At 39.9% G+C, this 18,258-nt stretch overlaps 1 protein-coding gene across 2 annotated transcripts in view; it reads right to left on the minus strand.

The window, feature by feature from the left end:
• The window catches only part of CLINT1 (clathrin interactor 1), a 67,777-nt gene extending 53,489 nt beyond the window's left edge, over positions 1-14,288 (minus strand). For both annotated transcript variants that reach the window (XM_060093730.1, XM_060093729.1), the window contains exon 1: positions 14,044-14,288. In XM_060093730.1, coding sequence (XP_059949713.1) covers positions 14,044-14,084 — 41 coding nt within the window. In that variant the 5' untranslated portion in view covers positions 14,085-14,288. The remainder of the gene's footprint in view (positions 1-14,043) is intronic.
• Between the last annotated feature and the right edge of the window lie 3,970 nt (positions 14,289-18,258).

Genomic DNA, 18,258 nt, shown 5'->3' on the forward strand with positions numbered 1-18,258 from the left:
CCCTGGCCGGGGAACTAAGATTGCATAAGTCATGTGGCATGGCCAAAGAAAAAAAACCCTATCTGGACGAGAATTTTTTTGAGTGAAACATTTTAAAATGCATACATACACGTTTATCACATAATGGTGAGTTTGTATGGAAGTTATAAAAAAATTTATATTAGAATTAGGTAGAACTTACTCTCCTAAGAATTTCTAAAGTAAATACAATTCGTATGTCAAGAGAAGACACTCCAAAATAATTGGCTAACTAGACTTCCCTTAAGTACAAAACATCTTGGCTATTGTTACACATTAACAAAATCACTCATATTTACTATAGTCCATAGTCATGAGGAGCTATCAATACATGGGAATGCATTATGTTATTTTACCTGTATGAAATTTTCTGGCTAAAGGGCTCTTGTAAGCCAAAAGAATTTCTTGCCAGTTTGGGAGAGTGTACTGAAAAACTGGAAAGCACACTGCAATGTGCTTTCCTTATATATACTGCTCATCCATCATCAGATTATGAATTGGATATCACATTTTAGAGGATTCTTTTTCCTGATTTTGTTCAGTTTCTTTAAGGATAGACTGTCAACTTCAAATTGCCCTCATAAAATAAATCTTTTTATATTTTAGAAGAAATATTTTAGATTAGCAGCATCTTTAAAATCTTGAGAAAATACAAAACAAGCTGAATAAAAATTAGCAGATGGAAATGCAATATGTCCTTCCAAAGACTTTATTCCTTACTTATGTCTTTTGAAAGAGTTATTTCTGTAATATGCTTTACAATATTAAAGGCATTTGTGATTTGGTGAACACAACATAAGGCACACATTACAGATATTTTTATAAGTTCTCCTATACATTGCTTAACATGTCTATTGAGGTGAATATACATTGAAAATGATGATTTATATATTGAGACACAGCTCTTACATACTTGTAAATAATCTACTCTGACATTTTCTTTATTCCTTCAAACACTATACTCCTTTCACTTTTTTCTACACGTTATAAATTACTTTTTTAACTATACAATAATGACAGTGTTTCAAGACTTTATTTTATGTCAAGTGCTATGCTAAGTGTTTCACATAAATATAATCCACACAAGAACCCTGTAAAATAAATACCATCCTATTTTATAGATGGGAAAGTTTGGAGATACTGTCCCAATCCCCAAGATCACTATTTCTTAGTGGTGGACCTAAGATTTCAATCCAGTTCCAATCTCCGAACCACAAACTTCTTCCCAGATCCAGTAAACATCACGTGGAGATGTCTAAATATAAGAGTGTGTATAGGACTTCCCTGGTGGCACAGTGGTTAAGAATTCGCCAGCCAATGCAGAAGACACTGGTTCGAGCCCTGGTCTGGGAAGATGCCACATGCCGCAGAGCAACTAAGCCCGTGTGCCACAACTACTGAGCCCGCCTGCCACAACTACTGAAGCCCACGGGACTAGAGCCTGTGCTCTGCAACGAGAAGCCACCACAATGAGAAGGCTGCGCACCACAACGAAGAGTAGCCCCTGCTCACCACAACTAGAGAAAGTCTGCATGCAGGAACGAAGACCCAAAGCAGCCAAAAAAATTTAATAAAAAAAGTGTGGATAGCTAGCAAATTACTATAAAAATATATAGATGGGACTTTCCTGGTGGCGCAGTGGTTAAGAATCCACCTGCCCCGTTGCAACATCACGCCAGCCTCGGCCGCCACAGGCTTGCCCCGCATTCCATACCCTTCCCTCCCCCCAGCTTGAGTGAGCCACAGCCCCCTAATTAGCTTATCCTTAAACCCCATCCTGTCTGAGTGAAGAACAGACACCCTCAGGCGACCTACAGGGAGAGGCGGGGCCAAATCCAAAGCTGAACCACAGGAGCTGTGCGAACTAAGAAGAGAAAGGGAAATTTCTCCCAGCAGCCTCAGGAGCAGCGGATTAAATCTCCACAATCAACTTGATGTACCCTGCATCTGTAGAATACCTGAATAGACAACAAATCATCCCAAATTGAGAAGGTGGACTTTGGGAGCAAAGATATATATATTTTTTTCCTTATTCTCTTTCTGTGAGTGTGTATGTGTATGCTTCTTTGTGTGATTTTTGTCTATATAGCTTTGCTTTTACCATTTGTCCTAGGGTTCTGTCTGTCCACTTTTTAAATTACTTTCTAATTCTTTTATTTTTAATAATTATTTTTTATTTTAATAACTTTATTTTATTTATTTTCTTTCTTTTTTCTCCCTTTCCTTCTGAGCCATGTGGCTGACAGGGTCTTAGTGCTCCAGCTGCGTGTCAGGCCTGTGCCTCTGAGGTGGGAGGCCAAGTTCAGGACATTGGTCCACCAGAGACCTCCCGGCTCCACGTAATATCAAATGGCGAAAGCTCTCCCAGAGATCTCCATCTCAATGCTAAGACCCAGCTCCACTCAACGACCTGCAGCAAGCTACAGTGCTGGGCACCCTATGCCAAACAAATAGCAAGACGGGAACACAACCCCATCCATTAGTACAGAGGCTAGGTAAAATCATAATAAGGCCACAGACACCCCAAAACACACCACCAGACGTAGACCTGCCCACCAGAAAGACAAGATCCAGCCTCATCCACCAGAACACAGGCACCAGTTCCCTCAACCAGGAAGCCTACACAACCCACTGAACCAACCTTCGCCACTGGGGACAGACACCAAAATCAACAGGAACTACGAACCTGTAGCCTGCAAAAAGGAGATCCCAAACACAATAAGTTAAGCAAAATGAGAAGACAGAAAATCACACAGCAGATGAAGGAGCAAGGCAAAAACCCACCAAGCCTGACAAATGGAGAGGAAATAGGCAGTCTACATGAAAAAGAATTCAGAATAATGATAGTAAAGATGATCCAAAATCTTGGAAATAGAATGGAGAAAATACAAGAAATGTTTAACAAGGACCTCAAAGAACTAAAGAGAAAACAAACAGTGATGAACAACACAATAAATGAAATTAAAAATTCTCTAGAAGGGATCAATAGCAGAATAACTGAGGCAGAAGAATGGATAAGTGACCTGGAAGATAAAATAGTAGAAATAACTACTGCAGAGCAGAATAAAGAAAAAAGAATGAAAAGAATTGAAGACAGTCTCAGAGACCTCTGGGACATTAAACGCACCAACATTTGAATTATAGGGATCCCAGAAGAAGAAGAGAAAAAGAAAGGGACTGAGAAAATATTTGAAGAGATTATAGTTGAAAACTTCCCTAGTATGGGAAAGAAAATAGTCAATAAAGTCTAGGAAGCACAGGGAGTCCCATACACCATAAATCCAAGGAGGGGCACGCCAAGGCACATATTAATCAAACTACCAAAAATTAAATACTAGGAAAAAAATATTAAAAGCCGCAAGGGAAAAGCAACAAATAACATACAAGGGAATCTCCATAAGGTTAACAGCTGATCTTTCAGCAGAAACTCTGCAAGCCAGAAGGGAGTGGCAGGACATATTTAAAGAGATGAAAGGTAGAAAACTACAACCAAGATTACTCTACCCAGCAAGGATCTCATTCAGATTTGACGGAGAAACTAAAACTTTTAAAGACAAGCAAAACCTAAGAGAATTCAGCACCACCAAACCAGCTTTACAACAAATGCTAAAGGAACTTCTCTAGGCAGGAAACACAAGAGAAGGAAAAGACCTACAATAACGAATCCAAAACAATTAAGAAAATGGTAATAGAAACACACATACCAATAACTACCTTAAATGTAAATGGATTAAATGCTCCAACCAAAAGACACAGACTGGCTGAATGGATACAAAAACAAGACTCGTATATATGCCATCTACAAGAGACCCACTTCAGACCTAGGGATACATACAGACTGAAAGTGAGGGGATGGAAAAAGATATTCCATGAAAATGGAAATCAAAAGAAAGCTGCAGTATCAATTCTCATATCAGACAAAATAGACTTTAAAATAAAGACTATTACAAGACACAAAGAAGGACACTACATAATGATCAAGGGATCGATCCAAGAAGAAGATATAACAATTGTAAATATTTATGCACCCAACATAGGAGCACCTCAATATGTACGGCAAATACTAACAACCATAAAAGGGGAAATCAACAGTAACACAATCATAGTAAGGGACTTTAACACCCCACTTTCACCAATGGACAGATCACCCAAAATGAAAATAAATAAGGAAACACAAGCTTTAAATGATACATTAAACAAGATGGACTTATTTGGTGTTTATAGGACATTCCATCCAAAAACAAGAGAATACACTTTCTTCTCAAGTCTTCATGGAACATTCTCTGGGATAGACCATATCTTGGGTCACAAATCAAGCCTTGGTAAATTTCAGAAAACTAAAATGGTATCAAGTATCTTTTCTGACCACAATGCTATGAGACTAGATATCAATTACAGGAAAATATCTGTAAAAAACACAAACATATGGAGGCTAAACAATACACTACTTAATAACCAAGAGATCACTGAAGAAATCAGAGGAAATCAAAAAATACCTAAAAATAAATGATAACGAGAACACAACGACCCAAAATCTATAGGATGCAGCAAAAGCAGTTCTAAGACGGAAGTTTACGGCAATACAATCCTACCTCAAGAAACAAGAAACATCTCAAATAAACAACCTAACCTTACCCCTAAAGCAATTAGAGAAAGAAAAAGAAAAAAAACCCCAAAGTTAGCAGAAGGAAAGAAATCATAAAGATCAGATCAGAAATAAAAATGAAAAAGAAATGAAAGAAACAATAGCAAAGATCAATAGAACTAAAAGCTGGTTCTTTGAGAAGATAAATAAAATTGATAAACCATTAGCCAGACCCATCAAGAAAAAAAGGAAGAAGACTCAAATCAATAGAATCAGAAATGTAAAAGGAGAAGTAACAACTGACACTGCAGAAATACAAAGGATCATGAGAGATTACTACAAGCAACGATATGCCAATAAAGTGGACAACCTGGAAGAAATGGATAAATTCTTAGAAAAGCACAACCTTCCAAGACTGAACCAGGAAGAAACAGAAAATATAAAAAGACCAATCACAAGCACTGAAATTGAGACTATGATTAAAAATCTTGCAACAAACAAAAGCCCAGGACCAGATGGCTTCACAGGCAAATTATGTCAAACATTCAGAGAAGAGCTAACACGTATCCTTCTCAAACTCTTCCAAAATTTAGCAGATGGAGGAACACTCCAAAATCATTCTATGAGGTCACCATCACCCTGATGCCAAAGCCAGACAAAGATGTCACAAACAAAGAAAACTACAGGCAAATATCACTGATGAACATAGATGCAAAAATCCTCAACAAAATGCTAGCAAACAGAATCCAACAGCACATTAAAAGGATCATACACCATGATCAAGTGGGGTTTATCCCAGGAATGCAGGGATTCTTCAATATATGCAAATCAATCAATGTGATACACCATATTAACAAACTGAAGGATAAAAACCACATGATCATCTCAATAGCTGCAGAAAAAGCTTTTGACAAAATTCAACACCCATTTATGATAAAAACCCTCCAGAAAGTAGGCACAGAGGGAACTTTCCTCAACATATTAAAGGCCATATATGACAAACTCACAGCCAACATCATTCTCAATGGTGAAAAACTGAAACTTTATATCCACTAAGATCAGGAACAAGACAAGGTTATCCACTCTCACCACTATTATACAAAATAGTTTTGGAAGTTTTAGCCACAGCAATCAGAGAAGAAAAAGAAATAAAAGGAATCCCAATCAGAAAAGAAAAAGTAAAGCTGTCACTGTTTGCAGATGACATGATGCTATACATAGAGAATCCTAAAGATGCTACCAGAAAACTACCAGAGCTAATCAATGAATTTGGGAAAGTATCAGGATACAAAATTAATGTACAGAAATCTCTTGATTCCTATACTCTAATGATGAAAAATCTGAAAGAGATATCAAGGAAACACTCCCATTTACCACTGCAACAAAAAGAATAAGATACCTAGGAATAAACCTACCTAGGGAGACAAAAGACCTGTATGCAGAAAACTATAAGACACTGATGAAAGAAATTAAAGATAATACAAACAGATGGAGAAATATACCATGTTCTTGGATTGGAAGAATCAACATTGTGAAAATGACTCTACTACCCAAAGCAATCTACAGATTCAATGCAATCCCTATCAAACTACCACTGGCATTTTTCACAAACCAGAACAAAAAATTTCATAATTTGTATGGAAATGCAATAGACTCTGAATAGCCAAAGCAATCTGGAGAAAGAAGAACAGAGCTGGAGGAATCAGACTCCCTGACTTCAGACTATACTACAAAGCTACAGTAATCAAGACAGTATGGTACTGGCACAAAAACAGAAATATAGGTCAATGGTACAGGATAGAAAGCCCAGAGATAAACTCACACACATATGGTCACCTTATTTTTGATAAAAGAGGCAAGAATATACAATGCAGAAAAAGCCTCTTCAATAAGTGGTGCTGGGGAAACTGGACAGCTACATGTAAAAGAATGAAATTAGAACACTCCCTAGTACCATACACAACAATAAACTCAAAATGGATTAAAGATTGAAATGTAAGGCCAGACACTATAAAACTCATAGAGGAAAACATAGGCAGAACACTCTATGACATAAATCACAGCTAGATACTTTTTGACCCACCTCCTAGAGAAATGGAAATAAAACCAAAAATAAACAAATGGGACCTAATGAAACTTAAAAGCTTTTGCACACCAAAGGAAAAGATAAACAAGACGAAAAGACAACCCTCAGAATGGGAGAAAATATTTGCAAATGAAGCAACTGACAAAGGATTAATCTCCAAAATTTACAAGTAACTCATGCAGTTCAACATCAAAAAAAAAACCCAATCCAAAAATGGGCAGAAGACCCAAACAGACATTTCTCCAAAGCAGATATACACATTGCCAACAAACATATGAAAGAATGCTCAACATCACTAATCGTTACAGAAATGCAAATCGAAACTACAATGAGGTATCACCTCATACCAGTCAGAATGGCCATGATCAAAAAATCTAGAAACAATAAATGCTGGAGAGGGTGTGGAGAAAAGGGAACCATCTTGCACTGTTGGTGGGAATGTAAACTGATACAGCCACTATGGACAACAGTATTGAGGTTCCTTAAAAAACTAAAAATAGAACTACCGTACAACCCAGCAATCCCACTACTGGGCATATACCCTGAGAAAACCATAATTCAAAAAGAGTCATGTAGGGGGCCTTCCTGGTGGCGCAGTGGTTGAGAGTCCACCTGCCAATGCAGGGGACACAGGTTCGTGCCCCGGTCCGGGAAGATCCCACATGCCGTGGAGCAGCTGGGCCCGTGAGCCATGGCCGCTGAGCCTGCGCGTCCAGAGCCTGAGCTCCGCAACGGGAGAGGCCACAGCAGTGAGAGGCCCGCGTACAGCAAAAAAAAAAAAAGAGTCATGTACCACAATGTTCATTGCAGCCTTGTTTATAATAGCCAGGACATGGAAGTAACCTAAGTGTCCATCGACAGATGAATAGATAAAGAAGATATGGCACATATATACAATGGAATATTACTCAGCCATAAAAAGAAACGAAATTGAGTTTTTTGTAGTGAGGTGGATGGACCTAGAGTCTGTCATACAGAGTGAAGTCAGTCAGAAAGAGAAAAACAAATATCGCATGCTAACACATATATATGGAATCTAACGAAAAAAAGGTTATGAAGAACCCAGGGGCAGGACAGGAATAAAGACGCAGACATTGAGAATGGACTTGAGGACACGGGGAGAGGGAAGGGTAAGCTGGGACAAAGTGAGAGAGTGGCATGGACTTACGAATACTACCAAATGTAAAATAGATAGCTAGTGGGAAGCAGCTGCATAGCACAGGGAGGTCAGCTCGGCACTTTGTAACCACCTAGAGGGGTGGAATAGGGAGGGTGGGAGGGAGACTCAAGAGGGAGGAGATATGGGGATATATGTATATGTATAGCTGATTCACTTTGTTATAAAGCAGAAACTAACACACCATTGTAAAGCAATTATACTCCAATAAAGATGTTAAAAAAATAATTAGTAGAGGGCTTCCCTGGTGGCGCAGTGGTAGAGAGTCCACCTGCCGATGCAGGGGACATGGGTTCGTGCCCGGTCCAGGAGGATCCCACATGCCGTGGAGCGGCTGGGCCCGTGAGCCATGGCCACTGAGCCTGCATGTCCAGAGCCTGTGGTCCGCAATGGGAGAGCCCACAACAGTGAGAGGGCCACGTACCGCAAAAAAAAAAAAAAAAAAAAAAAAAAAAAAAAAAACAGTAGAAAAGAAGGAAGAGAATAAAGAACATTGTCACCAGTTAGAAAAAAAAAAAAAGAATTCACCTGCCAATACAAGTACACGGGTTCAAGCCCTGGTCCGGGAGGATTCCACATGCTGCGGAACAACTAAGCCCGAGCACCACAACTACTGAGCCTGAGCTCTAGAGCCCATGAGCCATAACTACTGAGCCTGTGTGCCACAACTACTGAAGCTCACATGTCTAGAGCCCGTGCTCCGCGATAAGAGAATCCACCGCAATGAGAAGCCCGCGCGCAGCAACAAAGACCCAATTCAGCCAAAAAAATAATAAATAAATAAATCAAAAATATATATACGTAGATGGACACACTCACATAATTAGACTAAACAACGAAAGCTCATATGCAGTGACACGTTAGGGGAAAAAAAAGAATAAACAGTTAAATACATTGTCCCAGAATGTTAAGTAGTATCAGCTGAGACTAAAGAGAGCTAAATCTTTATACATAAGACCCATTACAAGTACTAAAAATGTACTTTGAATCTATGAAGTAGTCTTGCTGCCCCCCAAATTGGAACTTGAATTTATCAAGTGAGTAGATAAAATTACCAAATTGCAGGAAATACAGAGGTTAGAAAAACACTTAAACAACCCTATGGGATCCAATTAGCAAAAACCAAACTGAGGAAAGTACAAAAAACTCAGTTTCTTTAATACGTAAACCTTAAGAGGGAAAAAAAGAAGACAGAGATTCAGCCTACACATTAAAAGAATCAAGAGATATACCCACCAACTCAGAAACATCAAAGAGGAATCATGAGGCAAATGAGAAACAAATGCTGATTGGGCATTTGATATTAAAAGGTGTGATAATGGTATTATGATTATGATAAAAAAAATTGACTCTTTACTTTTTGGAGATTGATATACTTATAGATGAAATGATACAGTGTCTGGAATTTGCTTCAAAATAATACGGAGTGGGGGTGGTAGGCAGAGGCACAGATAAAGCAAGACTAGTCAGACTGTTGAAGTTAGGTCTGTGTACACAGAGGTTCATTACAACAGTCCCTCCAGTTTTGGATATATTTGAAATCTTTCATAATAAAAGCCAAAGAGTAAATTCCAACCAGACAGATCTAAATATTAAAGATAAAACAATAAAATTTCTTCAAGACTAAAAAAAGTTATTTAAGCTGCCTATACTCTTCCTTTTTTTCTTAAAGGAAATATTAAATAAACATTGGAAATAAGTAAGAAAATAATACAAGGGCATAGAAAAAGCTTCAACTGTGGAGTCATACTGTAAAACCTAGGAGTGAGTACTATTAAGTGGTACTTAAAATAAAAAAGGCCAAATACTTTGAGTGGATGCATAGTAAACAAATGAAAAACTACTTGAAAACAGGAAGGGCACAGGAAAATGTAAGAGGCAGCTAAGAGCTTTTTAAAAGCACCTTGGCAATGGTACTAAACAGACTAATTTGAACTACAGAAAATCACTCCTAAGAAATGCTGGCAAAGATAAAATCATCTTTCTTTGCAATTAAAGTCTTAATATCTACTTGTGTCCAGTTACTAGAAGAGAGGAAGGAAGGATAATGAATTTACTGTTTCAGCAATAACAACTGGTTTAAAGAAAAGTTGATAGGGGGAGACCAGAAAGCTGAAAATCACCTTTGTTTTCAAGTTCTAAGAAGCAAACTGAACAGAGATTTACTGGTAAGATAGGGAAATAGGGGGAACACATCCGAGGACTGAAGTGGAAAACCAATGATAAGTTCAAGTGCACCAATTTGCAGTGGCAAATTTCTTGAAGGCAGGTATTGTATTTTTCAAGTTCAGAAAATACAGTACTATTCCAATAAATAATAAATGTATTATCTGTTGAAATAACTGAATGAAATATTTTCTATAAAAGCAAAGGGTTCTCCCTCTGGGGTCAGCTAGACTAGATCAGTAGTTTCCACAGTTCTATTACATTATGTGACCATTTAGAAACTAAAATCATGCAAATAACACCAACAAAAATCAACTTATGGGAGAAAAAATGCAAGCTATGCTTAAGAGAATAACTTAAAATGGAGTATCTATAGCAGTTGCCTTAGGACCTTGGCCAGCCCTGTTTGAATCACTATCGTAAAAAGAATAGGGGCCACTGATGAAATAGATTTACTGTTAATACTACTCCCTGCATGAAAGAGAAGGATTGGCTGGGCTTGAACAGTAAGTAGCAGTTTGATTGACCACTACCAGGTTACCTTCACTGCATTTCCAAAATTTGAAGAAAAAAGACAACAGAACTGTAGCAACTTTCAATTTATACCATAAACAGGATAACAAAATATAATTTTATGTTCAATTTTAATAATGTTCAATTTTATTACAGCCTCAAATAAAGGGAGGCAGGTCAAAGGATGACGATGGTCGAGCTTTTCCCAGTTGGTGGGAGTGGTGCCACTTATCCTTTCCTGCCACAGCTCTCTTTAATGCAACTCGAGTACAAGTGGGAGGAAACTGGCACTCCAAGCTCTGGCTGGCCTATGGTTTTATCAGCTTTTCCTCAGTTCCACAATGTTCTGCAAAACAGAGCCATTTACTACCACCAGCAGGTGCAACAATTGTGGAAAATACCTCCCCAACCTTCCATAAAATCTCAAAAGCCAGTATTTGAAATATATCATTATACTTAAGAACTGCCACCATGCTGGATCTAACAGTAGCTCCAGAGGACACATTTTCAAAGACCACATTTTTCTTTCTGAAGTAAACCTCAATGGGTAGGGATATATGCTAAATAAAAGTCCTAATTTTCCAGAGTCATGGGTTGCACTTATTTACTGCATAAAGCATTTAAATATAATACTTATTGATTGCCACATTTAAACAAAATTCTTTTTTCAGCTGCAACTGTCTCTGGAGGATAATGACTTTCTAAAATTTATCTGCTCTTATGAAATATTTGCTCTGTTTCTTTGCCCCCTGATAGAAATTCATGCCTCCAATATGCCAGCGAAGTTGGAAAAAGTCTTACTCTAGCCCAATCCCATCAATTTAAAGATGAGGAATCCAAGGTCTGGAGAGTCATATGATTCTGCCTCAGATCAGACATACGGCTAACTTAAAAGGCAGTATCAGAATCTGAACCCAGGTCTCCTAAACCTCTAGCCAGTGCTCTATCATATAAAGCCTCATTTCTATTCAACAAAGCTCTCAGAGCAGTCCTTAATCACTTCATTGTTTCCTCATTTGCAAGTTTCCTCATCACCTTATCCCCTTGATAATCAGAACAGCGGTTCTATGGATCTGCTTCACCTTCATTATGGCAATTTAAGGTGAACAGTCTAAATGCGCACAGTGCCACAGTTACTGCTTCTGTAAAATGCTTTCATTTGGGGGGAAGAATTTCTTCTCTCCTGCCAGTGAAAGATGAAAATTAAATTCCGAGTATTCATCAGTAAAATAACCTCATGTTGTAATCCTAATATCATGTGTCAGACACCCACGAAAGCTTTAAAAAGTCCTTGGTGGCAACGTTCTTACATGTTCTTGAATAACTTGGTTCAAGTCTCCATTCTAAATTGGGTAGTAAAAAGGAAGAGAGAAGTTATTTTTCAACAGCAGCTCTTCCATTAGATTGACTTGATAACTATTTATGTGACAAATTTAACCTGAAGCGCTTGAAAATTAGTAACAAAGGTGATAAAAACAATATGAAACGAACAATTAAAGCAGAAATATTGCCTTGACTTGTCTCCTGAAAAATGTACAGTCTCTTCAAATTTTTGAGTACTACAGACTTAGTCCCCTAAGAAAAGAAAGTGTTTTTTTAGTGGTTTTTCTTCCACTGTCCTCTGGCTAAGAAATAAAGAGATAGTTTTGTAGAGGCTTTTGGATTTTTAAAGACTATTTAAGCTGGTATCCTAGTCTTACACCAAATATTAAAAAACAACCAACGAACCTGGATCTGAAAAAAAACCACCATGATTTTATTTTATCTTTGGAAAGCAAAGGTTATATAAATAGCAAAACAAACCTAAAATAAAGGACTGAGAACTTAACGGTCAAATAAATAGCTGATAAAGCAAAATCACCAAATCACTTTTCAAACATGGAGCTTCTCTCTTAATGAAGTTTAATCTTACTCTTGATGCAGAACATCTGCTATAGTTATCAAAAGCACACTGATCTAAACCTACTGTATTAAGGGCTTTATATGCTATCTAAGTCCTTAGCCCTTAATTCTCACAACAACACTTTAAGTATCTATCATTATTTTCATATTGCACCTGAGAAAACTGGGGCACTTCAAGGTTAAGTAATCTGCCAAGGTTACAGAGCTTGAATCCAGCTCTGCAGGTTCACAAACCTGTGCTCCTTAGGCACTCTACTGCCTTCTTGGGAGCACAGAAAACTTGAAAATATGGTCAGACTCTAAATTCTATCTGAGGTATTACCCAAGCCACTGTGAATTTTTTTCTTATTGAAGTGTAGCTGATTTATAATATTAGCTTCGGGTGTACAATAGCGATTCGATATTTTCATATATTATACTCTGTTTAAAGTGATTATAAAATATTGGCTATATTCCCTGTGCTGTACATTACATCCTTGGATCTAATTTATTTTATACCTAGTAGTTTGTATCTCTTAATGAATTATTTTTTCTGGGGTCAAGAAAGCCTGAAGAATTTGCCATCTACACTTCCTGATTTTAGGTTGGGTGAGTGGCACAAATGAAATGTTTTTGTCACCACACATTGTATCATCACTAAAACCCGAAAGGAAGGGGAAAACTCTTAAACTTTACTTCCTGCTGGCCTAGCAGACCTTACTTAACCACTGTTATATCTATCTGATACACTCAATTTAAGTGTAAGATACTAAAGTTACAACTTAAATCTTAAAGAAAATCAACTATAAAATCAACATTTTACCTGTCAGGGAAGTTAAAAGTAGATCAACAGGATATAAACCCAGGTTGTTTCCTTCTTTAGGGGAAATTTCTTGTTAATTCAATGACTTGTTAATTAAACCAAATGGAACAAGTGGCCCTCCAAAAATGAAGTGTAGTGGAAAAGGAAACAGAGGAAAAGAATCACAGTAAGCTATGTGGTGATCTACTCTCACTGATGTTAGAAAAGCGAAGGATGAGTCTTCTCTTGAGTAACTTCAGTCTGACCACAGTGGCCACTTGTTACACCTACCACCCACTCCAACACTTCAGGTTAATTAGGAATTAAAAGAAACCCAGCAAGGTAAAGGACACCTCCCGAGCAGGCCTAAGGTCTCTGCACCACACTCTAAGGTGCACAGAGAGCCAGTGAAGTGAGTCCTCCACCCGCAAGCTTTCGCTGCTGCCCAGGAGGCAAAGCCCAAAGCCTGGGGCCAAGACAGCTCTCCGGCCAGGGCACTGACCCATCTCTAGACAACCCCGCCCCCTCCCCGACCAAAGTGTCTGTGCCTAGAAGGGTGGGGGTAGGGGCAGGGTGAGGACGGCCTGCATAGGAGAGAAGGGGGCTAAGAGGATGTTTCGAACGAAGAAGGGTCCCTTCCCAGACTGGCGGTTCGGGACGCGGCCCGGGGCCGAGGAGACAGCCGGACGCCGCCATGATGGGGCCGGCCGAGACGGGGGGCGTGACGCGGGAGGCCCCGCGCGCAGACCGGGCTCCCCTTTCCCCCCGCCCCTCCCCCGCGTGGGCCTCGGCCACAACTGACCCCAGATACTCACGCTTTGTCCACCAGCTCCCGCACCTTCCACATGTTCAACATCGTGCCCCGAGCGGGCTGAGCCGCCACCTCCCTTTCCTGTTCCCCACGGACCCCAGAACCCTTCCGCGCCGGGACAGATCCAGGCCGGGGTCGCCGCCGCCGCCTCAAACTCCCCCAGTCAGCGCCTTATCGTGCCACAGCCGCGGCGGCGCCGCCAGTGACACGTCGAGACGCGGGGACAAGGCTCTGCGTGGACCGGAAGTGCCCGACTTTCCTCCCGTCGCGCGCGGGGCACGCTGGGACTTGTAGTTCTTTCAGCGCGCCAAGCGGGCCAGTTAAGCTGAGAGAGTTGCTGAGGTAAGATTAGTAGGGTTCCTCTTAAACTCTCGGGGTTCTCCCCCGCTCCCCAGCCCCCGACCCACAGAACCGGAAACTCTTAGGGGTGGGGTCGGCAGTCTGTGCTTTAACAAATCCTCCATTCTCACGTTTCAGAACCACCGGTATAGAATCTCGTCACACAAACTTGTTTTTCAAATATAAAGCATTGTTATGTTATTAATAATGATTACATATAAGGAAGTGTGATTGGTATATGTATTCCTCATTGACAGAAGCAACGCTGAATTTGGTTCCAAATGTCCAAATATACTTCCTTCCCAGAGCTTTAGTTTACATCCTTGTAAATTGAAGAGATTGTATTTTAAAACCTATCCCACTCTAATTCTGTGATACGGGGTTCTTATATTTAGACAGCTACTTGATATCCTTGTTAAATGTTGTGTTATAAAGCTCAGAAATTCAGTTCATACTCCCTGGGAAACTGTATAAAAACAGCAGTACAGGGCTTCCCTGGTGGCGCAGTGGTTGGGAGTCCGTCTGCCGATGCGGGGGACACGGGTTCGTGCCCCGGTCTGGGAAGATCCCACATGCCGCGGAGCGGCTGGGCCCGTGAGCCATGGCCGCTGAGCCTGCGCGTCTGGAGCCTGTGCTCCGCAGCGGGAGAGGCCACAACAGTGAGAGGCCCACGTACCACACACACAAAAAACCAAAAAAAAACCCCAGCAGTACAACACTATGACAGGCCCAAGAACTTGGCAGGTGTATATTCTTAAAGCGTAAGTATACACCCACACTGCATTCATTGTTTTATTTAAATGGTTGTTGTCATTTTATTTTTCACTTACTCATTTTTGACAGTGTTCATGTTAAAGCCACAAGCAACCTTAAAGTTCATTTGGTCCAACTGCTTAAATTTTATAGTTTTTTTCATTCTACAAATTTTTACTGAGCATTTTCTATGTGCCAGGAGTGGGGAATGCAGCTGGGAAGAAGACAGACAAGGCCTCAGCTCTCTTGGATCTTAAAGGTCCTTTGGAGGAACACATAGTAATCAAGGGAACATTTAAGATAATTGCAGATAGAAAGTGCTTGAAGAAAACAGAAGATAATGTTATGAAGAATGATGTTAGAGGCAAATAACATTAGGGAGTATTTAGGGCCTCTTTGAGGACTTTTTTTTTTTTTGGCATGAAGGATCTTAGTTCCCCAACCTGGGATTGAACCTGTGCCCTCTGCAGTGGAAGCCTGGAGTCATAACCACTGGACCACCACGGAAGTCCCCTGATGACATTTTATTTAAGCTGAAATTTGAATGATAAAAAGGAGCTGGCAAAAAAAAAAAAAAAAAAAAAAAAAAACTGCAAGAAAAGAATTCCTGGTGAAGGGAACAGATGACAACTCTGATTCGCAAAGGAGACCTGAAATTGATTGCTGCTAGTCATGAAGCTAGGTAACAATGATCCCAAGTCAAGAATCTACAACATGTGACCCCTTAGTTAGTTCTTCAGGTCAAATCACCCCTTCATACTGCATCCACTTAATAACTGGAAGCAGCTCTGAAAAAGAGTTTCAATAAGACTTCGGGATTTCAACAAGACAAGCAAGTTGAAAGAATTGCCAGGCAGAAAAGTACAAAAGGCAGAAATCAGGACAAAGCTATCTGAGAGCTTTGTCAAGATAGGATTGCTCAGGCAGACAGAAGTAAAGTGAGTTGGAGAGTGGGTGGGGAGGGGCAGGTAAAGAGATAGGCAGAGAAATGGGGCTTTCGAATGAGAAGTTTGTGTTTCGTGTTGAAAGGACTGTCCAGCTCAAGATTCAAAGGGTGGAATGTGGCCTGGGGAGATAAGAAAGGGAAACTGCTTTCCATAAATAAGAGCTCAGCAAGTTAACTTTCAAACAAGCGGGTTCAGGGTACACCAGCAGAATGAGCCTGGCATAAAAATAACCACCTTCCCTGCCCTCGACCTGTTTGCACATTCATAGTAATTCATAGCTTCACCAGAGTTACCCAGAGAGTACAATGCTGTTATCTACTTTGCCTGATCCAACAAGTTTGAAAGTGTCTAGATTTATTCCAGAGTCGTCACCTGTGGTGTTTCCACAGTTGACTAATGCCATCTAGAATATAACACAAAAAACCTGCCTGTCTACCTTTGATTTAAGAGAGCCCTTAATGGACTCAGAAGAAGCAGACAAGGAGAGTTTGTTAAAAAGTGCTCTGGTCTCTAAAGACTAATCATTTGCATTTTAACAAAGTGTTCCATTTTTACCCTTTATCTTGCAAGTTTAGGAGCAGTTTCCATAGTAACTTCTTTGTGGCAATTTAAATGTGTCCACAGTAGAAAAATAAACAAGAAAAAGTCCCACCTACCCCTCTTCAGGAAAACATATTTTTCACTAAATGGGCTTTTAGTAAGGCCAAACCAACACAAGGTTTGAAAGCAAATGTACTCAGTAGTGTTATTTATGTGCCAGGAGCAATTGTAAACACTGCTTCTCTCCTATGGCTGGCTCCTTGGTATTTCCTCCGGAGGAGTTTGATTCCTAGTACAGGGCTGTGGCAGCCATGGGAAGGCTCCGGCCAGATCTTTCTTTAAGAGAACCAGTTGGGAGGACTGTGGATGACCAGCAGCTCCGACAGCCACTTCTTGGGGATCAGCCACAGCATTTATGCCAAGGCTGTGCTGTCATTGGGCTGCTCCCAGGCAATGACTGAGCAAGGTGTTCTGGAGTGAGGCTATTTCTGCCCAAAGCAGGACTCCTCTGCTGGGCCAGCGTTGCCTTGGGCTCCCCACTGACCTGGCCCACATTTCCTCAGAGCTTTGCTGCAACTGGACAGATTCTCTTCCAACCCAATCTTCCTTCTCCTTTCTCTCTTGACAGAACTTCCTTGTAGTCTGAAACTCTTCCCACATACTCCTGTTCCTTCTTCCATTTATCCTTCAATAAATCTCTTATACTTCTAATTCCATCTTGGCTTTTGCTTCTTGCAGTATCCAAACTGACACAAGAGGCAAACAGTTGTAACTTGGTTTCAGTATTTGGCCCAGTGAGTGTTGTTTTTGATCACACCTAACTATTCCTCTCTAGAAGTCAGGATACTTGGTTTCGAATCATATTATGAGGGTTGCCACAAGAGCTATGCAGATTATATATTGCACGGCCCCAGGACCATTTATGTGGACTACCATGAACTGTCAGACAATTAACCACAGACAGGAAGTATAAAGTAGTGGTTAAAAAGTGCAGATTTTGGACTCAGACAAACCTAGGCCTAAATTCTGTATCTGCTATTCAGTAGCTTGGTCATTCTGAATAAGTTAATTAAACCGGTATAGCATAGTGGTTGTGAACTGGGACTCTGGAGCCAGATTGCCTGGGTTTGAGTCTTAGTGTTGCTGCTTACTAGCTATGTGACCTTGGGGAAATTACTTGATATCTCCGTGACTCAGCTTTCTTATCATAATGGGAATAACAGAAACCTACCTTAAAAGCTTTTTCAGACAATTAAGCTAATGTTTAAAAAGAACTTAGAATAGAATCTAATATAAAATAAACACTCAGTAAATGTTAGTAATCTTGATGCTACTACTACTGCTGCTGCTAGTAATTGTATTAATCTGTAAAATTTATTCAATATTGCAAGTATTTAGTAAGCTCCTACTATGTTGCAGGCACTGTGCTAGGTGGTAAGGTGGTAGATGTATAATTGGAGATAAAACAGACATAGTAAACAAGCAAATAGATATGGTAAACATACTAAATTCAAAGTGATGTGCTGAGGATTGAATGAAGCAATACATATAACTCATTTCACATTGAGTCCTGCATGTAGTAAGTGCTCACTAAATTCTACCTCACCATTATTATCAAATCCCTTATGTGGATCTCAGCT

The sequence above is a fragment of the Mesoplodon densirostris genome, chromosome 3 (genome assembly GCF_025265405.1).
Source record: "Mesoplodon densirostris isolate mMesDen1 chromosome 3, mMesDen1 primary haplotype, whole genome shotgun sequence".
Classification (NCBI taxonomy): Eukaryota; Metazoa; Chordata; class Mammalia; order Artiodactyla; family Ziphiidae; genus Mesoplodon; species Mesoplodon densirostris.